Source organism: Furipterus horrens, unplaced genomic scaffold (assembly GCF_987537825.1).
Source record: "Furipterus horrens unplaced genomic scaffold, mFurHor1.1.pri manual_scaffold_1, whole genome shotgun sequence".
Lineage (NCBI taxonomy): Eukaryota > Metazoa > Chordata > Mammalia > Chiroptera > Furipteridae > Furipterus > Furipterus horrens.
This window is the reverse complement of record NW_028327171.1, coordinates 24215977-24242155: the sequence shown is the minus strand read 5'-3', so window position 1 is coordinate 24242155 and position 26179 is coordinate 24215977. Positions and strand designations below refer to the sequence as shown.

General features: G+C 36.9%; 1 protein-coding gene across 1 annotated transcript in view; it reads left to right on the top strand.

Annotated features, from left to right (window-relative positions):
* VEPH1 (ventricular zone expressed PH domain containing 1) overlaps nt 1-26179 on the top strand; it is a 205981-nt gene that overhangs the window by 14933 nt on the left and 164869 nt on the right. The window contains exons 3-4 of the mRNA XM_090272057.1: nt 7152-7367; nt 17065-17239. Coding sequence (XP_090128183.1) covers nt 7152-7367; nt 17065-17239 — 391 coding nt within the window. The remainder of the gene's footprint in view (nt 1-7151; nt 7368-17064; nt 17240-26179) is intronic.

Below are 26179 nucleotides of genomic sequence, written 5' to 3'. Positions count from 1 at the left end.
ACTTCTTTATTGAAATGTTTACTAGTTCCTCTTTGTTCTTTCTCTGGTTGTATTTTATATTTGCTTTTCCTAAACCCCTCAGGTGTATTATTAGTGTATTGATTTTTTTTATTTCTTACTTCCTAATAAAAACATGTATAGCCATAAGTGTAAGTACAGTATAAGACCATTTAGCTTAACCCCACAAGTTTTTGAAATGCATAATTTTCATTATGAATTCTAACTACTTTCTTATTTTCATTGTGATTTCCTCTTTGAGCCGTAAGTGATTTAGAAGTTTGTGTTTTACTTTCCCAAAGAATGTTTGTAATCTTTTTGTTGTTAAGTTAAAATTTTATTGTATTCTAGTCAGAGAATGTGAACCTCATGACACTAGTTGTTTGGAAGTGATTGAGACTTGCTTTGTAACATATTTTAAGGCTCATCTGAGTAAGTAATAATAGCTAATACTTACGTAGTGCTCACCATGTGCCAGGAACTGTTCTAAGAGTTTATCATAAATTGCAAAACAATAACTGAAGAACTTGATAGAAACTAAAAGAGAACTCATTTTTTTGTTACTAAGATATTGCTAAGAGATGGTCTATTACACTGCAATATGTAATACAGCGGAAAATAGGAGAAAAGGGAAATTCCCTTGAAAGAGATGAAAGAAAGTGCGGAGAAATGAGAGGCTAGTAATCATCAATTCATGTTTTTCTAGAATTCTCTTTAAGGCATAATGTAACTCACAACTTAATTGGCAGCCTTTTCTCTTTCTTCATCGTGGAAGATCTCATAATTCACACCTTATTACATTTGTAGAATTACAATAATTATGTCTAAGTTACTCAATAGCTTTATTCTCTTTTGCCATAAGGACTGTGGAACACTTTAATGCCCATCATACATCATTCTTAAGCAACACTTTTATTCAACCTTGTTTAATTCCCTAGAAACTATTCTTTAAAACCACTAATTTTTTAAAGATTCAGCCAATGTTTATTTTGAGTACCTAATATATTCCTGTTTCTTTTCTGATTATTCTTCTGAATCCAGGTTTTCATTTTCTGAAGGGTACATTTTAAAAGTTCCTTCCATAAGGTTCTATTAGTGATAAACTCTCAAAGTTTGTTTTTTGAAAAAGTTATTATTTTTGCTCTTAATTTTGAATGAAAATTACATGGATATAAATTTCTAGATTGGCAATCTTTTTATTTCTCAGCAATTTCAACTATTGCTGTTACAAAAGCTACTGTCAGTTTACTTGTCATTTTTTATAGCTACTCTATTTTTTCTTTTTTATTATTTTGTCTGTCTGGTGTTCTATGGTTCTATTATATTTCTAGATGTGATTTTATTTGCATTTTCCTACTGAATCCTCAATGGTTATTGTGAGTTTGGGTTTTATGCCTTTTATCAGTTTTGGAAAGTTTTAAAGCATATCAAATATTATATTTTCCATCCAGTCTCTTCTTCTGTAAGCCTTATTTATTTATCCATGTATGCATTCCACAATTATTTATATTTTCTCTTTCAGCAATATTTTAGACATTGGAAATAGAGTAGTGAGCAAAGCCAACAAAATTATTGCACCTATATCCTTCATATTCTACCCTATTTTATCTTCCACGCCCCTTAATCTTTTATATTTTTCATTCCTATATGATACATTATGATTTCATTTCCTCAACTCTGTATTTCAATCCATTGAGTCTTTTTTCAGCTGTATCTTATCAACTATTTCATCCATTCATTGAGTTTTTTATTTCTAGAAATTTTATATGGTTCTTTTTAACATCTTTCTGGTCCTTTTTGAAGTAACTTTGGCTTTGTTCATAAAAAATAATTTTTATACACTGAATCATTTTGAACATATAAGTGCATAATTTGAGGTCAACAATGATATAATCTGAAGTTTCTGAATATCAAATCTGCTCTAAATTTCATCTGCTGACATGTCCTCATGTCACATTGACTTATTTCCTTCAGTATTATCATTTTGGGTTTTTCAGTTCCATTTAAATATAATTTTACTGTGTGAATACTGACTGGCTTGAGTTAAGTGTTTCACCCCTTAAAGTAGTTTACTTCTGCTGGAAACCCCAATAGTACTATTACCTCTGGGAACACTTTTTGTTGTTGTCACTACTGTTACTGTTAGTGCCCTGATTTTGGAGATTCTTAGAATGATAGAATAAATTATATGTGCATATGTGTGTGTGTGCTTTTAAAAGTGGACAAAGTGATACAAATATATAGAGAATTATAGAATGTAACAATCATAGGGGAGTTACAAAGTGGTCTTTTGCACTGTACATTATTAAGTGATTGTAGAATAAATATGTAAAATTGTATCCATGGAAGGAAATATCTATAACTCACTGTATGTTATAAACATAATTGCTACACAGCAAAATTTTGTTCCAGTGAAAGTAATAATTCCACTGCATTATAAAAAATGCACTCACCAACAGAGGAGGAAAGTAAAAGAAAATATACTAAAATAGTCCACCAAACCAAGTGGTGTTTATTCTATGAATGAGAGAATGAACTAATATCTGGGAACTTCATACTGTGTGGTACTTTAACACTTCATATCCATAAAACAGACAAGAAAATAATATATTTGGTTATCTCTATAGCTGCTGACAAGCCATTAAAAAAGTGAAAACAAATGCATACACTTTGAAAATAGAAAGTGATGCATCCTATAAAAAACACTTATAGCATTTTCTTGCTTTTGGCCATAAAATTTTACATCAAAAATAAGGAACTAAAACGATAAACTAAATCAGTATTCTTGCACTTATCACTTCTATGTGAAATAGCTTAGGGAGACCATCACTGACACAATAAGCCATGAATTATATAAAAGGTATAGACATAACAGAGAAATATTGCCAGAAAACCCATAGAATGATCTGAAAAATTAACAAAATTAAGACAAATGGCGCTAAACATCTGGGTACAACATAAATACCCCCCCAAAAAGAGAACCAAAACGTGTAGGTAGACTTAATCAGCAATAACTAGAAGTTCTAATGAGGGAAAAAACAAAGATTTTGTTAACAGCAACAACAAAGTCATAAAGAACACTAGTAAACACTTAAAAATGTGTGAAGCTTAGATGAAGAAAGTGGTTAAATTAGTATTGTAGAAGAACTGAGAAATAGAACAAGCAAATGGAAAAGACAGTCTTGAAATAGAACCTGTTGTATATAAAACAATTACTAGAAAATCAATTATTCAGTACGTGATGGTGAGATAATTAGATTAGCTATTCAGAATACAATGTATATCCATTTATTTACTTATCTATTTAGTAAGTTATTTTGTGGTGAAGAAGGAAACTTTATTCAGTGCAAACAGTGATATAGTGTGGCTGTGAACACATCACAGCTGAGCGCCTGCCAGGTGGCAGAGGTCCAAGCCCCTCTTCAGCCAGGGAGCTCTGCTCTGCTCCACTCAGCGTGGGTGTGGTCTGCTCTGCTCTGGCAAGACATCTTCATTGTTTTAGCTCTACCCAGGGAAAATGTCGTCTTTGGTGGAAAGTCTGTACATCTTTATTTACTTCCTAAGTACCAGATAGATTTAAGAGTGACGTGAATAGCTAAGAGATTAATTTCTAAAATAATAAATGTTGAATGTTTTGACACATCTTTTTAATCTAGAAAAAATACAGGTGGTTTTTTACTAAACCTTTGATAAGGAAAACTTGAAGTAAAAAGAAAAGCTGCCACAGGAGTTACAGAGAAAGAAAAGAGTTGTTGTCAGTGAGCATTTGCATGTGCTTGGAGTGCCTCTGTCAAATCTGTGAAGAGTTGGTGAGCCCATTTTCCCTGGGCAAGGGAACTGGACTGAAAAGGAGGCTAACTTTTCACTCTGAACCCTTTCTTTGTATCTTTTGAAATTTTGTACTGTGTCCATGAATTTCATTTTCAAAACAATAATAATTTAAAGAACTTAAATTTCCAATTTATAAAAAGAAAAAACAATATAATCCCAAAAGATTGACATATTTGACTATCTAAAAACTTTGCATGTCAGACTTCTGGCCAAGATGGAGGCCTAGACTGACATGCTCCATCTCCTGCCACAACTAAGAAGGAATACATCTACTGCAAAACCAGAAATAACCAGAAGTTCCCGAAAATAGAACTACATGGAAGTCCAACGTATGAAGTTATAAAGAAGTGGTGCTCGTCCAGATGGGTAGGAGGGTGAAGCTGGGGCAGAGAGGTCAAGCTGTGCTGGCAGCCGCATCTGCAGCGACAGTGGCAAGACGGTGGTAAGCACAGACACCCATATTTAAGGGAAAGTGAGAAACACCTGGGGAGCATCCCCCGCTGTGGACCAGACCCATAAGCTCATGATTCCAATGCCAGGAAAGGCAGACCCTATTGCCTCGGACTGTGAAGGCCAAAGGGGGTAGGGATGGAGGAAGAATCTCCCGGTCTCTCAGCAGTAAACAGCAAGAATCCATCTTGGACCCCCGCCGCCACACAAAGCACCAGAGTGTGGTGAGAAGGGTCACCTGGTAGTGACGAGTGCACAGAGCTCCACCCCCTATAGCATAAGAGGTGTGACAGCCCCGCCCAGGAAACAAAGGTAAACACAAAACTGTCAGGATAGCAGAGATCATGATAGAGATCCCAGTAATGCAACTGACTAGCCAGCAAATATCTGATCTAACGAATGGGCAAATAAGAAATGTTTCTGAGTCACAGTTCAGAGCTTTGGTTATACGAATGCTTACAGACCTGACAGCAGATGTTAAACAAGACAGGAAGGAATGAAAGCTAGTCCTGCTGAAATGAACGAAAACACATACAAAACTAGTGGTGAGGGAAAGAAAACCAGGGATCAAATCAACAAATCGGAACATAGGGAAGGAACAAACAGTCAACCAGTGCAGAAAGAGGAAACAAAAAGTGAAGAAAATGAGGAGAGGCTCAGAAACCTGTGGGACAGCCATAAGTGGGCCAATATCCAAATCATAGGGTTGCCAGAAGGTGAAGAAGAACTAGATATTGAAAAATGATGTGAGAAAATAATGAAGCAGAACTTCCCTAACTTGGGGAAGGAAATAGATTTACAGGTCCTGAAAGCACAGGGAGTTCCAAAAAAACTGGACCCAGGGAGAACCACAACAAGACACATTATAATCAAAATGTCAAAAATTAAAGATAAAGAGAGAGAATCTTAAAAACAGCAAAACAGAAGAGAATTATGTACAAAAGGGTCCCAATAAGATTACCATCTGATTTCTCAAAAGAAACTCTCCAGGCAAGAAGGAACTGGCAAGAAATAGTCAAAGTAAGAAAAAGCAAAAACCTACAACCACGAATACTCTATCCAGGGAAGCTGTCATTCAGAATAGAAGGACAGAGAAAGTGCTTCCAGGACAAAGTAAAACTGAAGGAGTTCATCAGATCCAAACACTGTTATATGAAATGTTAAAGGGACTTGTTTAAGAGAAAGAGGATCAAAACTATGAACATTAAAATGAAAACTGTATCATAACAACCAACAACAGAAGCTAGGGAACCAAAACAAAGGCAAACAAGAGTGGGAAAAAAATTACAGGTATGAGGAATATATTGGGGGGAGGTCAGCTGGGAGGAGAAATGGGGGAAAAGGAGAGAGATGGTACAGGAATTAAGAAGCATAGTAGGAGTAAACAGAGTAGATAGGAAGATGTTGAGAAGAACTATATGTACCACCAATGGGCATGGACTAAGATGAGGGGACACCTGGAGGGAGGGGGGGGGTCACTGGGTGGAGGGGAACAAAGGGAAACGAAATTGGGACAACTGTAACAGCATAATCAATAAAGCATATTTAAAAACTTAGTATGTCAATAAATAGCAACAAAAAAATCTAAAAATTCTAAAGCATGGAGACACATTTACAAGCAATATGCCAAATGTTCACTAAATATCCTTACTAGAAAAAGATATTGCACCAAGGGAGAACAAAAATTAAATAAAAATGAAGTCATCTAAGGAAAAAGAAACAGAAGAATACAGTGGGCAATTTCCAAAGGAGGAAATACAAATGGCCAATAAGCATGACAAAATATTCAGCCTTTCTTTTGTTCAAGGAAATTGCAAGTAAAGCAGCAATGAGATATTGTTTTTTACTGATCACATTAGCAAAACTTAAATACTTTCTTCTTGCAAAGGTACAATAGGCAGAGCATGTTTTCACCCAGTTTATGGGACTCTAAACAAGTCAGACCTTTCTGGAAAATAATTGGGCAGATAATACTGTGAGTCTTAAAAATGTTCCTGTGCTTTGCCTCAAAAATTTTCACTTCTGGAGAATCTAAGCTCAAATTAATCTACAGTGTGAAGAGGGCTTCGTGCATAAGATGGTTGCTTCAGCATTAGTTGTAACAGTATGAAAAGGCACTTAATACTGGAGCTTGCAGGGGGATAAAAAGCCCCATCACCTCCTATGTGATGATACGTGCTGGCATAAGATCCAGTCTACCACATGAAGTTCACAGTCAGACCGATTTCCACATTAAAGCAATCGGTCTAGTTTTCACATTTAAATGTTTTAAAGGTTCATATCATCTCTCAGTGAAGATGACTAGGTATTTGAGGGAGAACTAAAATAGAGGAATGAAGGGAAATTGAGCTGGGGTAAGTTAAAATGAATTTGGTAGTTTGAATTGGAAAAAGAAAGATGAAATGGTCTGTTCTATTGTGTACAGGGAGAAAAAGCATATGAGGAGAAATTGGAAGTTAACTTGAAACATTTCACAAAAGTTACCTAAATGTCAGAGCAAAAATAATAATAATAATAATAATAATAATAATAATAATAATAATAATAATAATAATAATAGACTTAGAAACTGAAATAGCCTGAAGAGTAAATCCACTTGCAAGTGAATAATTAAGCTCCCTTGGACTCTTACTCCTCCCTCTCTGTGTACAGTAATACACAGTCCTGCTCCATCTGAGCACAGTTCCAACTCTGTCTCTTCCACAAGCTTCTGTCCCGAGAGAAGGCCCATGTTGTATTGGGCTTCACAACCTCACCTCCTAGCACGTGGTGTGGCACACTTGTTTGCTAAATGACTCGGTTTGTATTTTGTCAGCCCTTTGAAGGATAGCTTTCCAGAGTATTATTTAACATGAAGGTTTTCTTCCAAATAGGATTACCAAACCAATAACAATGACCAGGCAGTGGTTGAAATCTGCATCACGAGAATCACAACAGCCATCAGAGAGACAGAGTCCATTGAAAAGCACGCAAAGGCCCTCGTGGCGCTCTGGGACTCCTGCTTGGAACACAACCTGAGAACCTCCGGGAAAGACGAAGACGCTCCCCATGCAAAAATTGCCTCTGATATCATGAGTTGCATTTTACAGGTATGTTGGTGTTCCACATCACACTATTTGATACTGGCATGGCAGTGTAGGTGAACACATGGTGTCTCTGAACGAAGAGCCAGTGTTTCTGTAGTGTTTAGCTGCTGTAAAAAGATACCACAAACCATCAATAGCTAACCCAGACAGGCTGGTCATTAATAAACCTACTATATGCAAGACGTCCTGTGAGGAATTCAAAGGAAAACCACAGCAAGCTCTAATTTACTTGGAGAGATAAGACGTGTACATATAAAAAGCTAACAATAAAGTAATGTGTGCCAAGATTTAAATGAGGAATTTTGGAAAGTGCAGAAAAAGAGACCTCTTTCACCCGAGAAGACCAGAAAAGGGAGTAGAGTCTGAACTGAGGAGCAATGAGCTTGGAGTATGTGGAGAGAATTTACTCAGTCATTTTTAAGTATATTTCTATATGTATTGTGAATTTTCTGTAATAGTAATATTAGCCTGTTCTGATCATGTTTAAATTCTTTCCTCTGGCATAAACATCAGTTTGGAATTTTGGCTCAGCCACAAAACAGTTATGTAAGATTGAAATGTCGGGAAGGACACTGAACGTCCTAAAACCAGTTTACGTCCTGTAAAATGCAGATGAAGCAACATTGTCTATGACAAATTTTACCATCCCATGATGGTGGTATGTGTTTCTCAAAAGAGACTCCTATGATCAAATAAGTCGGTAAAAACTGAATTCAGTATTTCCCTTTTGAGCTATCACAATGCTTCTTAGAGTATGAAAGTCTCTGGAAAGTCCTTCCATAAAGAAATATGGCTACCTGTTTAGACAGTATTTTCCGCTGCGATTTGACCATGAAGTTTCTCCCTCCAACCTCACCTCTTAACACAGCATATGTGAACAGCCCTCAGAGTGGTGGTTCCACTAAGCACGGTTCAGGGACTTCTGCTTATGTTAAAGTGTCTAGCACTGTGTGTGGCAGCTAATATTGGTTTCATTTCTTGTTCTTTTATGTTTTTTCTCACAGTTGTCTATGCTTAACTGGAGCATATTTCATATTTAGTCCAGGGACTGGCCAACTGAACAAAAGACTCTATACTATCACACTGTTTTATAATTTTATTTGTTTTATATTCTATCTCTAAGGTTAAGGATGGGAGAGGGCGATATGGGGATTTCAACAAAATTAATGAGAGATTAATGCTGCTTGGATATAACAACAAAGACCTAATAAATCTGTTCTTCATTGGTTATCTTGAATATGATATTGACATACATCAGAAACAGATTATTTACTCCAAAGTACCATTCCAGGGACATTCAGACAGAAACTCACAAATCAGCTATACTCTTTAGTTCCCACTACAATTTCAAAACCATTGGCCTAGACTCCAGAACAATGCTGTCCAACAGGAATAGAATGCAGGCCACAGACACGAGCCACCCCATGTCATTTGAAGTTTTCCAGGAGCAACATTAAAAAGTACAAAGAAACACATGAAATTGATTTGACAACATATTTTCCTTAACTCAGTATATTCAAAATATTATTATTTCAGCCTGTAAGCGATATAAAAATTACTGAGATATTTTACTTTTTTGAGTATTGGGTTGGTCAAAAAGCCTGTATAGTATTTTCTGTAAAATAAAGGACACATTTTTCATGTTCACCAATAACTTTATTGATTTGGATATTGTGAGTATGTCAGCTATCTCCCACATGGTATAATATTGATTGTTCTCAATTAACGTCTCAATTTGATCACTATCAACTTCAACTGGTCTACCAGACCATGGAGCATCATCCCGCGAGGAACCTCCAGCACAAAACTTTTCAAACCACTTTTGACACGTTTGATCAGTCACAGCACCTTCTCCATACACTGCACGAATCTTTTTCTGTGTTTCAGTTGTGTTTTTACCTTTCTTGAAATATAAAGCATAATATGCCAAAAATGTTGTGTATCTTCTTCCATCTTCAACATTAACATGGCTACACAAAAATTCACCAATTTTGATAAGTTTTTTTTTTTTAATGCACCCTATTATGACACCTGTCACAATATAATCTAACACAATTTTTTCAAATGAAGTTAAAGATAACTTATCACTACTAGAGCTGTCTTACTGAAAAAATCCAAATGAACTTTTTGGCCAACCCAACACTAAGTCTTATAAATCTGGTGTGTTTTAGCACGTCTTAATTTGGAGTACTCAGTAGCTTCCCATGGGTAGTGGCTCCTACGGTAACACAGTTCTAGAGAGTCAGGAAGATATTCTGGGTGGAGATCACATTTGGAAAGGCTTATGGACAGTAAGCAGGAATTTCACAGGTGGAATGAGAGAACATTCCAAACCAAAATAAACAAACAAACAACAACAACAACAAAAAAAAAAACAGCTTGTGCAAAAGTCCAGATTTCTAAAATAAGCAAAGCAGGCTGCCCTTCCCAAATGTCCTAAATTCTAATGCAAAGGGATGTTGCATTCTAGGTAAGGAGTTATGTCTCCTACGTAAAAGTTGGGAGTGGGATGGGAGAGAAGGCAGCAAATGCTTTTGAGAAATAAAAATGCTAAACTTACTGCTGGTCAACACTCAGTGACTCAGTGTAGATGAGTCTGTAAGATTGTTGAGAGTAAGGCCCTGAGGACAAGCACTGAGATTTTGGGAAGAGACTGAGAAGAGAGCAAAGGTTTAGGCCTCTTGGTTGAGAGGGACGAGGAACACCAGTCTGTAGAGCCATTGTGGACACAGGGGGTCCTTAGTGTGCCCTCCGAGGAGGCAGATGATTTTAATAGTAGGAGATGGGAAGCCTTGAAGGGAAACTTGCCTTTCAGCAAGGGTCAGCGGTTTGCCCAGGCCACCCCTGGGGATGTGATCCCAGAAAGTCAGCCCCCGAACCGCAGGCAAGGCTGTGGTCCCAGCGCTGGCCTTTACCTTTCAACAAATTTTAAGGAGAATTTTGGACCTGCAGCAATTATCCTACTTGCAATTTGCATTCTTGTGGGGACCATGTATAAATCGGGATGACTCATATTCTATTCTGCTTTTTCAGTAAAATAAAACAATAGATCAACTTTCAAATGACATCCTTAGCATTTTTAGCTTAACAACAACAACAACGGTGATTTCCTCTCTATCCACCCCTTTTCCTGGGTTAACAATCCCAGCATCAGGAGCAAGGGCCCATCAGTTTTTTCCACATCCTTGACCATTTCACTTGATGTTTTTTTCTGGGTACTTCGCTGTCATTTTAAACACAAGTATGGTCACTTAAACAGAAAAACTGTCTTATTTTTGCCAAAATTGCCTTTTTCAACCTATACTCCAACCTACCCCAAGGGGCCACTCCTATTCCTGGGCAAAAGTAGGTTTACAGTTATATAAATAAGTAATACAATAATAAATTATAATACAAGAATAAACTCTGTTTCATGCATTCACAACTGTAAACCTACTTTTGATGACTCCTGTATTGAATCATTTCTTTTCTTGGTCCTTAAATCAACTTTAAAGTAATATGAAATCTTAGAATTCATCCTCTAGACATCCCTCAATATAAAATCAGAACAGGTGTGCAGGATGCACTTCTGAGTTCTGCTTTCTCTTGCCTCAGATGATACAGTGAGGACATACTTATTGACTTTAGAGAGAGGAGAAGGAGGGGAGAGAAACATCGATGGGGGACCAAACCTGCAACCTAAGCATTGCTCTGACCAGAAATTGAAACTGTGACCCTTTGGTTCATGGGAGGATGCTCCAATCAACTGAGTCACACCAGCCTGGGCTGAGTGATATACCATTTACAAACCCATCCTGAGTCCTTAGACAAGTCTCTCAAACTGTCATCTAGAAAACAAAGGATGAACCAGATCACCTTCCGGATTGAAATTCCGATTCCCTTAGAGGATGCTGAGAGGTGGAATAGCAAAGAGCTTTAGAGTTTGAGGGCCTTATAGTCAGGTGCTATTTGTCTTGTATAAATGAGAGATAATTTATTTTATCTCTCTAAGCCTCTGTTCTGACAACTGTAAAATGGGCATAACAAACTCATTGCTTATGAAGAGCATCTTTTATTACAAAAGCAATCTTCCCTGTGTGGTCTAGCCACTCTCCGGAAGTACCTATTTCAAACCACAGCTCCCTCTGGCCAGGTTTTTGTCCCTGTAAAACTTATGAAAGGGAAGATGGCCTCCACAAATTACATTCCAGGATAAATCCAAACCTGGAGAGGGTTGAAACAAATTAAAGGCACCTCAAGATACATTGACATAGCTGATGTACTAGAATAAAATTCTAGACCAGTTACAGCCTCTTCCGCAACCAAATCACTTAGCACAGTTGTTGTCAAGTTAGCTCTGCATTTTATCTCTTTCTCATCCCTGCTCACACTGTTGATGACCCCTGTGAAGAGGAGGATTGCTCAAGGGGGTTATCTGGAAGGAGGAATAGGAATAATCCCCAAATCTACTGTTGGAAAATCAGAAAGTATTTGTATTTCCTCCTTAGAAGGACCTCTTGACCATTCTCTTTGCTCCCACACTTCAATTTTCTTATTTCTTCTTCCTCGGTTAATGTTTCATAAGGATTAAAAATCTGTCCCTGATTGGCATTGCATGCAAAGTGTCTTGGACAGTTTTGAGAGCATTTTCAATGCAACTCTTAGAGGCAAGATTGGTTATGTTTAGAAGTTTATTCAGTAGGCAACCCAGCTCTAACATTTATTTGCAGTGCAATCTTGAGCAAATTAATCTTTTTGTGCTTTCATTTTGTCATCTGTAAAATGCAAGTTACAAGAGTAGCTGCCTCATAAGTTTGTTGTGAGGATTAAATAAATAGACATTTTAAAAATAGACATAAAATCTTTAGGCCACATAAATTGCTGCATGAGTATTGACTTTGATTGGTATCATCATTATAATCATCCACAAAAGACTCTAAAATAACACTTTCTAAGAGGCTATTGATTTAATTATTTGTTATAGCCATTGTTCATTGCCTATCTCCTCATCCCCAAAATATAAGCTCTGTTTTATTCACTAATGTAGTCTTAACACCTAGAACAAGTGAATGACACACAGTGGGTGCTCAAAATAATATTGAATGAATGAATCAATCAATCAATCAAATCAATGAACAAAAAGTTCAATAGAGATAATTGCTTTCTGGCTTCCACAACAGCTACCCTTCTCCCAGAGTGGGCCAAAGTACCTATGCCAGATGAGACAGTGGCATGAAATGGGAGGAGACTGGAGTACACCCCCAGGATCCTGACACCCACTCTATTATTACATGTCAGAAAATACACTGGGAAAACTTAGGAGTATGTGCCATATAGATTTTACATATAGCTATGCTATTAAGAATAAAATATTTTATATGTAAATCCAAATTTAGTTTAATTATCTGATCAATGATACTAGATGAATAACCATAATATAACTATTTTAATATATGACATTTATTATTTCTTGAGACTACTCTTTATGGCTCTTACTTGAATTCCAGGCCTGAGAGCCAAAGAGCTTTTTAGTTGCTATCACCTCAGATAAATATCTCTTCTACTTAGCTTTATTCTTTTCAGTTTTAAAACACTGGGAAACGCTCCCAAAGTACATTTTCAAAAGGAAAATCTCCACCAAAAGCTCAAATTGGTGCTAATCTAGTTAAGAAATATAATTCTTGGCATCTATAGAACAAGGGCCTCTTGTTTTGCTTCTCTAGCAAGATGTAACTGTCCCCGTGAACACGTCTTTATTTCTACCCTATACTTCACTGAACTTGTTTCCTGAGTCCTGGGCATTGAGTTGTGTGTAAGATGATACACATACCAACATGCTCACGTCTGCACTCAGGGGCAAGATCTATCATAGACTCTGGCATTAACAGCTGCTGCTAAAGTGGTTTATTTGTACAAGCATTCATAGGCCTTTCTTGGCATGTATGCCATTAGCATTCCTGTGATCCAAAGAACACTAGTGATAAAACAGTTTCATGGGCCTGAGATCTACTGCATTAGCAACTCCTTTTGCTTCACTGGAAAGCTCAACTCGGCTGTCGGAAGGAGGTTGTATGGTACCTATCAGGTCCTAGGGCCCATGTCTGTCCAGCCTTATCTTGGCCTTCCAGCCCCTCACTCACATCCTGTTGCTGTCAGCGGTACCTGTGGCTTCTTGATACGCAAAGGACCGTCTAGACACTGTTTAGAGGTTGTGTGAGCTTTTGGTCAAAATTCCTTAGTAGTTATATGAACTGCTTGGTCTTTGCTTAATGTTTCACTTCTCCTATCATTTAAGAGATTTTTAGATGACCTGTGTGGGAGGAAAACAGAAAAATTGAGTGTGTTAAAGTTTTCTTTTTAAATAATGATATTATACATGTTTTAAGGGATTTTAAAGGTTTCCCTTGGAACCACTCTTTAAAGACTTTAGTAACTGCCCACTATTTTTCTCAAGAACATCAAGAATTGTGGAAAAAGAATATGATCAAATTGGCTAAGACAGCCTGTTACTTCATTGTTGCTGGCAAGTGTTAGTTCATGTCCAAGGAGCAAAAACATTAGTTGCTGGGAATGCTGATTTCCACTGACCTTTCATTTTACCAGCCTGTGTTCACAATTAGATGGAAACACCTGAGTCATACTTCCCAGTGCCACTACCTGTGGTTTCTCAGCAAATCACAGGTAAATGTGCTTGAAGATATAGACCTCTAATGGAAGATGTGTACCTCTGTAGTTGCAAGTTGTTCTTGGCTAAAGACTTGGAATAGATACAGTAAACTTGGACCAGCACTTTCTTGGAAGCTCTGAGAAGCTCTGAGAAAAATTGTTTGATTGTGTTCTATTCTCAAAATGAGGACTTTAACCTGCCATCACAAGGACAAAAACATGTCATCTAAAGGTAAAATTTACAAAAGCCTACATATAAATGGAGAAATTGGCTGTCTCTAGGGACAAACCCAAGAAATTATATAGGTAGAACTGAGGGGCTTGGAAAACATCTAATGCTCTAACTGACGTACTATGAATGGAAGAACCTCAAGGGAGCAGGGGGCGAATATGATTATAATAGAGAAAATGGACACATGAATTGGTCTTCCTAAAGAGTATGTTTCTGAAGAGTAAGTCAACAAAAAGGTGATGCTCACTGTAGAGTCATTATTTTGGTACATAGGGGTAGAGCTCGAATCTGATGATGTTCCAGTCACTAGAGATGGAGAGTTGGTTATAGCGCAGGGGTGTTATTTTGGCCAGGTTTCACATCGCACAGGTGGAATACCTCACAGGATTCTCCTTTGCTCTGATCAGATCTTGTGCCCGTGAGTGAAAATTCTGGTTAGTAATTAGTTCCTGATATCCTAATAATGGGAAAGAGATACCTAGGTGTGACCTAGGAGGCACCCTCACTGAAGAGGAGTAAACTGGAATGATGGATTATGCACCAGCCTTTTGAAAATCCCTTGGTGTAAGTTAGCCTCAGTGGATCCAAAGGATTCTGGGTGGATGACCAAGCACATGCTCAGACTTCCAAAGCTGAAGTTAGGGGAGGGGAGCAGCCAGCCCCTTGGGAAGCCTCACAGTTCGTCACATCAGTAATAGTCTAATCCAATCAGGTCCGATTAAGTTCACCAAGAGGGGAGGTGAAGGCAAAGCCTAGTATTAGAGAAATAAGGTGCAGGCCATGGTCTGCTCAATAGTTTTATAGTGTTAGGAACTCTTAAGCTGTTAGGACAGAAATCTAGTAACTGAAACTGCTATATAAGCATGATTTTTCACCAAGGAATAGGGTCAGAGCTTTAAATATAGCTGACTTAATGGTGTGATGTCACATTAGGTTGTTGAATAGCTATTTTCTTTGCTCAGAAGTCAGGTTGACCATTGAGTCTGGAACATCGATGAAACTGCAGGAATAGCTTAAGGGTTAATCAGGTCTTTGTTTCTAGGGACTGGGAGGGGAAAAAACACTTAAATACAAGAGACTTAACTGACTCACTTAAAACAATTTAGGGGTAAATCTGGCTTAAGGCATAGCCTCATGCATGGGGCTCAAATGATCTCACCAGGACCTGGTTTTTCTAAACTTGTCTCTCATGTGGATCAATATTGCCTTGAATCATAAATAAATTCTCTTCTTCTGAGATCATGAGGTTGTGGCAGCTACTCCATCTTCCATTCTCAATGCTTTGAATCTATCAGAAAATAGAATCTCTTTCACAGAGCCCTTTAATGGCTTCTTAATTATAACTGGATAACTTGCCCATCCTTGAACCCATCATTTGGACCAGGGAAATGTGATTCTCTGGCCAATTTCTGGGTCATTTGACCACCCTTAAAGCCAAGAGCAGAAATGTCTTCTTGAGAAGTACCTGAGGTGATGGCTATGGATGTTGGAATCTGCAAAGGAGTGTGTAACAACTCATCCACCCTATCAACTAGCCCTGAAAATGAATAGGACTGGAGTGTTGGACTCATACTGGGCTATCGCTGTCAGTGGATGATGCCAGTGAGAGGGTGAAGAGCCAGTGGGATTCCCCACCCCCTCCACCTTTCCTACCACATTATGTTCCCAGTGACAACTGTAACGATAGATATACATGGTTTTCACTAGTTATTTAATTCAACAAATGTTTACTGAACACCTACCAAAAACCCAGGATTGTGGGAGGTATTAGAGGGGATGATTCAAGGTGGAAAGTTATAAGCGCTTTCCACATGAACAGTTACAGAAAAACAACCACTTTTAATTTCTAATATAACATGAAGTCAGCTTCCTGGACACATTGTGCATTGTGGCAACTTTTGCTTTATATTTAGTCTCAGGGGTGGAGTTGATGGTCAGAAAGATTGATGGTCGTGAAGATATACCATTCACTTTTAAGAAAACAAATAGTATTTTTCAAATATTATTCCTAACTTAGATACTTAAATGCTGATAGCATTATTTTATATCTATGATATTGATGTTCAGTCACAAAGTAAATCAAGAAGAGAACTATCTTAGAATCCAAAATTCCTTACTTATGCTCATTCATTTTTCTTCTTCTGAATCTCATGAGCTAAAACTTAAGTTTTTAAGATACAGTCAGAAAACAATTTCTTCAACATTGGTTGGGTTGTTTTCTCAAGTATAAATCTGATGTTATTCTTCTTATTAATGACTCCTGATCACCCTAATGATCAAGTCCAAACTCCTTAGCATGTTATGCCAGATCCCTGTTTACCTCTCTAGTACCTTCTCTTGTCTCCCTACCCCAGTTTTTCCACATGTATCCATTCCATCCATACTGAACAATTCACGTTTCCCCAAATGCTCAAAGCTCGTCTCATCTCTGTGCCCCCACGTGTGCTTTTCCTTCCTTCCGTTCTTCTTCTTGCCATTACCCAGCCATCTCCTATTCATCCACCTGGTCTTAACAGAAACATCACCTCCTCCATGAAGTCTTTCTTGACAACCCCTGCAAGACTGGATTAGGTGCTCCTCTTTGTTCCATGAGTACCCTGAACTTGGCCTATCATGGCCCTCATTAATGTACGCTATTAATTATTTGCCTTTAAGTCTCCTTAATAAGAACAAGAGTTCCCAAATACAATGAAAACAGGGTGGAGCCTTTGTTTTCACAGCTGCCCTTTGAAAGCTTAGCTCAAGAAATATTTTTTGGATGAATGAATAAATAAATGAATAATGAGCCACTTAACTATATGTTGTTTTCTTGCAATTTCTCAGAATTACAACCGGCCCCCAGTGATGGCATTAGCCATCCCCATCGCAGTGAAATTCCTCCACAGAGGCAACAAGGAACTGTGCAGGAATATGTCCAACTACCTGTCCCTGGCGGCGATCACCAAGGCGGATCTCCTGGCCGATCACACAGAGGTGATAGTAAAGAGCATACTCCAAGGTATGGTGTGAAGGCTGAGCTTGGAGACATGTTTTAGAAGTCATTCAAAAGTATTTTCAGTTTTGGAAAGTGAGATCTAGAAGTATGGAGAGGTACCGTAGATTCCCTGCTTTATGACTAGTTGACTTGTGAACGTGGGTAAGGTTGCTTGGGCTCCTTGAGTCTGTACTTCTTCAATGGGCAGATGAAGTATTTGGACTCATTAGGTAAGTTGTCAGTTTCCCTCTAACTCTGCATCTCTCAGTTTGGAGAACTGTGTTTCTCATGCTGCTGGTCACCTTATTTATCTACTGACTATGGTGAGCCCGTACGTCTGCACTGAGTGAAACGTACCCTGCTGCTCTCAGTGGCAGATGAAAAACCTCGTCTTCCTCTGGTTTCTCAAAGCAAGAAAATGTGTCGAGACTTCTGAAATGTGAACATGACTGGGGACTGCTCTGTAATTGTGTTAAATACTACCATAAAAACTCAAATCGGGAGTTAACAGTTAATCTCTGCTGTTTTACATTTGAATGAAAGAAAACAAGTTAGTCCACTCAAAATACTTTCTTTGTCTTGTATTTTTTTTCCCCCCCTTGGTTTCAAATCAGAAACCATGCTTTTTGGATTTGGAATAAGAGAAAAATATATGGTATTATTTGATAGGCACTGAAATGTCTGCAGTGATCATCAATAAAAGTGTATGAGGTCCATGAGCATCTGGGCCTCCATTTTGCAATCACCCCCTCTCCACATGCTCCAGTTGAACATTAGCCTCCTGTAAAGTGCTCCCAGACAAAGTGCTCTCTTTCTGAAGTGTCCAGACCAGTGCACATGCCTGTGCTGCTGTTCTTGCCATGCTTCCTGGCATGGCAGGCTGTGGTGGGGCCCACCCCCACCACCCTGGGGCCCAGCCCACTCTGCAGCTATTGCCACTACCAAGGTCCCAGGAACAGACTCCCTTCCACACTGCCCTGCCTGTCTGCCCTTTTGTACTGCTCTACCTGAAGCTCAGGAACCACCAGGCCTCAGTCCACTAATTCCATTTGCAGGATCAGGGAGAACACTTATATTTCTCCTTGGTGTTACATTTTGGTAGAGAGACCCCAGAATAGGGTTGCTCGGCTCTCAGGGCCAAACTGTGTTACCTAGTTTGTGGTCAATAGACCGTTTTGTTTTCTCTAAAATGGTCTTTTCCTTGAGCTCCTCTATCAACCCAAGAGTCGGGCTAGCAAATCATTAGACCTCCAGTTCTCAAAATGCGGATGGCCTCCCAAGGACCAAGGTTCTGTTTATTGTACCAGACATTCCCAAGAAGACTCCCCCACCCCCACTCTCAGACATCTGACCAGCTACCCCAACTATCTGCCATATGCATCTGACCAGCTACCCCAACTATCTGCCATATGCCCGTATATGTCTGAACCCCAGCCATGACAGTGGAAGTTTATCACTCTCCCTGTGCTCCCATGGAAATATTTGTCATCGATATTACTAGTCAGTATCATTCTCTTGGCTACAAGTTTGAATTGCTAATTTCACTTTATACATATTAAATTTGCTAAAAGTTCATAAAAACAATTATGTTTTTTTCACCACCTTGGCTACATATTTGGAGCAGATTTTGTAGGAATTACAAACACTTATACACACCACACATAAGTAACTGATATATGAAAAAAAAAAAAATTGAATTGTCTCTTTGTAGCTGCCAAGAACTTAAGTCATATATTTGGGTTTGTTTGTTTGTTTTGAAATGCACTTTCAATGACAAAGAAATCTTTTGAAATGCGAAGTACACTTTCTTAATTCATTGCAAGCATTTGAAATAAACAAATGATTTGACTTATTTGACCTTGCACAATGAAAATTACCATAAAATAAATGACAATATGAACTAAAAGGTTGAGGCTACATGTTTCAGGGTTTAGATTTTTAGGACAGATATGTCTGTAAACCTTCACAATCACTCACATGAGCACATCAAACTTTGAACTTCAAAGCAGAAGTAATCTGCTGTCTCTGAGTTATTTTTTGCTCTGCAAATTTTTGTCCTATATACATCCTTCCAAACAGCCTTAGAAACCATCAAAAAGATTTCTTTTTTCTTTAGCTATAGTTTTGTCCCTTTAGAACTTTCTCCTTAACTTACATTATCTGAATCCTCATTCTTCCATTTTTCTAGTTCTTCAGAAAACGTTCAAGTTTGCAGTTATTTGGTTTAATCTAGTTTTTACAAGATTAGGATTATAGAAGTGTAAAATCTTACATTGGAACATTAAATATAATTTAGCTCAGTTACCCAGGCAATGCTTGAAGCCCCAACAAATTGTCATCCATTCAATAATAACAATAATAATTACAATAACCATAATAACTACAATGACTAAATTTTATTTCATGCTCTATTTAAGCCAAATACTGTATTAAGTGTTTTATACTGATTATATCATTTAATCTTCACAATAATTCCATAACAGAAGTCCTGTTATTACCCTATTTTACCAATTAATAGTATTTTAATGACAGAGACCCCAGGTATACTAATAAATGCTTTAATGATGGTGACAATGACAAGGATGATGATGAAGAAGAAGAAAAAGAAGGAGGAGAGGAGAAGTAGAAGAATTAGGAGAAGGAAAATCTCCTCACTGGAGCACATGACTGGAAAGTGCATCAGTATATCAAACTTCCCACACTGCTTGATTCATTGGTGATCCCGAAAGTCATTACTCAACTCTGCTTCTATGGACTGGATTCATGCTCATGTTCCACATTATAGGCCTCTGCAGTAACCAGCTCACATCCCCGTGAATACCAAAATTAAGAAGAAAAAAAAAAAACCTCCATATCTAATCTCATTGTCTCCGTTTGACTTGACATAGTCACATGCTTGTTTACAACCTTATATAAGTATTTATTTTTATTACTTTACGCTTTCTTCTTAAGAGAGTCAGCCCATTGCTTTGGCATGCCAAAATATTGGATAATGAGTCTTTCATCTCAATGTATCTGTAGTTCTTCCAAGGTTCTTGCCATCCATAAGTTTTATGAAAAGAACCACTCTAACCTTCATTTTAAAACACTAATTAAAAGAAGTAGACCAGATGGAGCCAGGCAATCCTTGTGGTGTACCAGTGGTAACTGCCCCTTACACTTGACTGATATTATTCTATAACCATAGTTTTTCAACTTTATTGTACATATTTGTCCCTGGTTCCAAACCAAATGCCTCCATTATACTTACCAATCAATCATGAGAGACTTTGTCAAATGAGCTTATCTACTTATTCCTGAAGATGAATATTTAATAGTTTCAAGCCATTTTTTACTACTTCTCATTAATAATGATTACATATAAGTAATAATGTTTACTTTTATATTAAATACAAACATTTATTTTATTCACTTTGATTAGACTTTATTTTTCTGTTTTGTATTTACTGAACTCTCCCAGTAAGAAGGAAATTGTGCAAAGTTCTTCCTTTTGGAGGAAGGATTAAAGGCATTAGCAGAGTATTGTCTTGATTTGTACTTGAGTGGTAAGGAGATAGAAAAATCTGAATATTCTCTATCAAATAAGGCAATTGAATCAGTATTTTAAAATCAGCCTACCAAATAAAAGCAAAACCAAAAACTCTCATTTAATTTTATAAGAAAATTAGAAAAAATATACAAAAAATAATTACAATCTTATCTAAACTTTTTCAGATGATTAAAAAGAAGTTTATTCTCCAACTAATTCTACAAAGCCAGTTATAGCCATGATATCAATACCAGATGAGAAGAATATAAGAAAGGAAAGTATAGGCTAATCTCAATTATAAACACAGATACACAAATCACAAATAAAAATTTTAGCAAAGTGACTAGCAATGCTTAAAGAAAAAAATAGTACACATTTGTTAAGGGATTTCTCTGTACCAGATACTGGTATTTAAATTCATATAATTTTCCCAATATCTTATGAGGGAGAATTTATTAATATATAAAATTCATAATGACTAAGTTGAATTTACACCAAGAATACAAGGATAGTTTAATATTCAAATATAATTTCCCGCAGTAACGACTAAAGAGGGGAAAAAGTCATGTGATAGAAAGCATCTCATAAAATTCAGTATCCATTCATGGAAAAAAAATTTACAAACTAAAAATTTTGGAAAACTTCTTAAAGTGATTAAAAGTGTATTTATTAAACACTCCTAATGTTTCACCACTATATACAAAGGACTGTCCAGAAAGTATCGATTCATATAATATAAAAAATAGAGACATTTATTGAAGAAGATACAACATAAAAGAAACATGGTACACATGACAATGACGCTTCAGTCTCCCTTATGGTAGGCACCTTGGGACCTCACACAGCTCTCCCAATCACCATCAGATGCCCCATCGTATTTTCCTGAATCTCATCAATGATCTGAATCTCTTCCCTTTCAAAGGTGACTTTAGTTTGGGGAAAAGGCAGAAGTCACAGGGCACCAAATCGGGGCTGTATGGGGGACTGAGTCACCTGGGTGATTTGATGTTTCACTAAAAATCTGCATGAGACATGATGCATGAGTGGGTGCATTGTGATAAAATTGCCAATCACCAGTTGCCTGTAGCTGTAGACTTCTGAATCATCTGAATATTTTCCGAGGGGGAACATTCAAGCTTAATACAAAATTTGATACAGATTCATTGCTCTACTCACTAACTCATTTTGAATGTTACAGCCACACAGTACACATGCTCACTCAACGGCATCTAATGCCCCATTGACAAGTACAGTGAAGTCATCATTGCTCATGAATACTCATTCCAGTCCACTCTCCTTGGCTGCCAGGTTGCAGCAATGTCATGCCAATTGTTCTCATTATATTAACAATAGAGGGACTTTTTTGTGGACAGACCTCATATTTCATTCTCACCTCAACCCTATGAGGTTAACTTTATTATCACCCCCATTTCACAATTAGGAAACTTACCCACTCAGCTAGTAGTTGTGTAGCCAGGATGCACTCATGTCCAACAACGTCAAATGCAAACCATTCGCATTATACTAACAATGGCTGGACTTTTTCTGGACATTAAGGGTACTCCTTTAAAGTCAGGAATGAGACAAGAATGTGCCAATAAGTCAACTTTTATCCTGGTTATGAGAACCAAAAAGGAAGTGATGACTATTAATATGTCTAGAAAATATGATTACCTATAGCAGAAAATCCAAAAACTCTAGTCAATTCTTGGACATAATAAGAGAAATTTCAGAAAAATTTCTGAAAGTGAGATCAATTTATAAAAACCAGTTGTTTTCCTATACACCAATAATAACAAATTTAAAATGTAATATTAAAAATAATAAAGTAGCAACATAAAAGATACCTAGAGAAAAAGATGTGTGTGACTTCTGAAATAAAAGAATAAAATGTTATTGAAAGTAATTAAATAAAAGATATGCAAATAGGGCAACAAACCATGTTCAGGGATGGGAAAACTTGATGTAGCAACCATCTCAATTTTCTCTTAAGTTAATTTATAATTTATAGATTATAAATGCAATGAAATTTTAATGAAATCTCTGCAAAGATTTCATGAAAAAGGACAAGCTGATTTTAAAATCACAGGCAAAATACACTGAAACAGGAAGCCAAGACAATTTTGTAGAATATGGGAAAGTTTGGGGAGGAGGGGGAAGCAGTAATTTCCAGATATGAAGACATTGTGAAACCATAATACTGACAGTCGCTGGCATACAATGGTTTAACTTTACCGTAGTGTGAAAGTGGTACACGTTTGGCAGGAAACCAACTTTGAATTGTGAATTTTGACCTTTTCCCGTACTAGCCATATGCAGTACAATACTTTTCTGATGCTGGACAGTGGCGGTGAGCTGCAGCTCTAAGTCAGCCACAAGATCATGAGGCTTAACAACTGATACTGTACAGAATATTGTGTTACCAGGGTTTTTTTTAAATATTGTTTTGTGTTTTCACATCCAATCATGTCAATAAAAATGCCCATATGTCTCCTGCTTCTGGTGAGGAGAAGAGAAAGGCAATTATTCTTGAGATGAAATTCAGCATCATTGCCCAATTGTAGGCTAATGTAGCATTCTGGTCATGCTTAAGGTAGACTGGGCTAAGCTATGGTGTTCAACAGGTTAGGTGTATTAAATGCATTTTCAACTTATGATATTTTCAATTTACAATAAGTTGATCATGAATAAAGCATCTGTAATTAAAAAGGTGTAGCACCAGTGCAAGAACAGGCCAATGGTTCATAGAATAGAATAAGGAGGCCAGAAACACATCTAGGCATAAATGGAAATTGCAGATAGCAGGGGAACCTTCATAATCAATGAGGATAGACTATTCAATAAATGGTTCTGGGACAACTGTCCATATCACAACATGCATAGATTAATTTCATGTGGAATAAAGCAGAGCTTTAAATCTCTCCTTTTGTAAAATGCAAAGTCTATTCATGATTTTTAAAAATCTCTCAGCAAACCAGCAAACAGAAGGAAACATTCTTAATCCATTAAAGGACATTAGAGGTAATTCCATATTTTGTAACATCAGAATCTTTTCAGAGTGGGAAAGTTGTTTTTCAGTGGCTCTGAGTAATTCTCCAGACTTGTTCTTTGCCATGAGAAGATGCTCTGTAGAACCTGTCCAATATTAGAATTTAAAATCATGACTAATGCTTATCTTTCACCCAAAAAGATGACAATATTATTGGAAACCCCTAAAATCAGGGTCTCTCCAACTCTAAGTGGTTATTTGAGGGCTTGTAGAGAAACCCCTTCCAGATTTTGATTTGGATCTCTGTGATGCAACACGCACCACTGGTATCAAAACTGAAGCAGTAGTGTCCCTGCCTTTGCATTTCCAAGTCAGTGGCCATAATAAGGAAATACTATGTCCCTCTGTCAACATGCCTTTACCGGGTCCGCTGGCACAAGTAACAAGATTGACTGCAGATGATTTGAAACTTAAGTAGAAAGTCTTAGGAAAGTCTCAGCAAGAGTCCACATTCTTTTCTGACTGGTTGGCAATAGCCTAAAGAAGACTGTCTAGTTAATTATGATGAATTCACTTCATTTCTTTCTCAATGCTAAAGAAAATTCAAACCACCGATTAGTGAGCTGTCTCAGAAGAAATGGAGATAGCCAATTGACCACACACACCCCCATTTATAATGGCAGTAATAATATGTACCACACAGTGTAGCTGTGAAGCTTAAATAGATAAAGCAGATATATTTTGCATAATGCCAGACCATAGTTCATCATGGCTACTATGATTATTCTTAATATCATAATCATCATCATCATCATCCTTGTCATCATTAATTATCATATGCCATATGCCAGGCCCACGTTAAAATGCTGAAGGCAGAACCATATTCATTTTGAAGCTTAATAATCCCTAGGAAATGCTTAGCTACTAGCAATTCATGATACAATTATTCTTAAAGGAAACGGTTCTAAGTTCACCATATTACAGGTTGTTGGGAAAGAATTTATTAATCAAATATTCTAAGATGGGTGACTGGACAATATTTTTAAGAATATTTAACCTGAATATTTATATACATTTGGAAATATTGACTATAATGTTGTAAAAAGCCAACACAAATATTAATTAAGAAATAGAGACATAACTTTAAAACAGAAAAGGATCTGAGTTAATCAAATCTTGGATCAGGCCAGTTTGCACCTTTTCAACTCTACCAGCAGATGGTGCTGTGAAGTAGAATAAGACCTGCCCAGAGCGGAGCATCCCCTTTGCTGAACTCAGACCAACTGACCCACAATGTAAGGGAATCTTTAAATTTATTTGTTTGTTTGCTTATTTTCTACTTAATCCACTGAAATGACTTGGAAAAAAATTTTAAGATAACTTTTATTTCAAATATTATTTTATGGCTTTGAAATCACTTTTAGATACATTTTCTGTTTTATTGTCATTTTTGTAATAACCATTCAGCAAGGAAAACAAGTCCTACTATCCCTACTTTTTTGGCTAATTTGAGACTTATAAAGATTAGCTGACAGTGTTGACTTCTTGTAGTTAGTAAAATTTGAATGCTGAATTTCCAACCTGCCTGAAGCCCAGCAAATTTTCTTCTACACTCCAGATTTATAAAGCAGGATGCAAGTGTCAGCAATCTGAGTTTTCAAGTTCAATAAGTTTAAAAATATTTAAGTGAACTTATACATTAAGATTTTTAACACTACGAGTGCTATTTCTTAAGTGGATAAAGGATAGTTTAAGAGATATTTTGTTTTAGTAAGCTTCTCTCAAGAGCTTTAAAATATAATATTTAACAAGATGACATAAAATTCAGTTATAATTTCTTCTTTGTTTACAAATCTAACTCTGTTAAAGTGAAGTTAATTAAGTAATTGTAAATACTAAGCTCTAAACTCTTAGTGATCAAATGTTCTAAATATGTTTTAAAGGAATTAATACTTAATTAAAACCAATTTATATTATAATAGACAAGAAAAATATATCAACTGTTTTGTTCATATACTATCACTGCAAAAGAAGTTGTTCTACTGACATACCCATGTATCTGCTAGTTGACAAACTGTCACAATTTACCTGGAACTAAAGTGTTTCCTGGGACATGGGACTTTCAGTGCTACAGATGGGACAATCTTAGGCAAACCAGGATATTTGGTCACCCTACCACACACATATAATATTTTTTCTTTATATATGTATATATAATTACTTCCTAATAACTTGAAGCATCTTGCACAATTATTTTACTATGCCATAATATGATGATTCCCATAACCATTTTGATGAATAAATGTACTAAACTAAACCAACATACTAATAATTTTTAAGGATATTTTATCTCAGTTTTACTGTCTCCTTTCCCTGTCACTATGTATTCTAAAACCCTTTAAATTCTATTAGTTAAAAAACAAAGTCAGCCACCCAACTTCCTGAC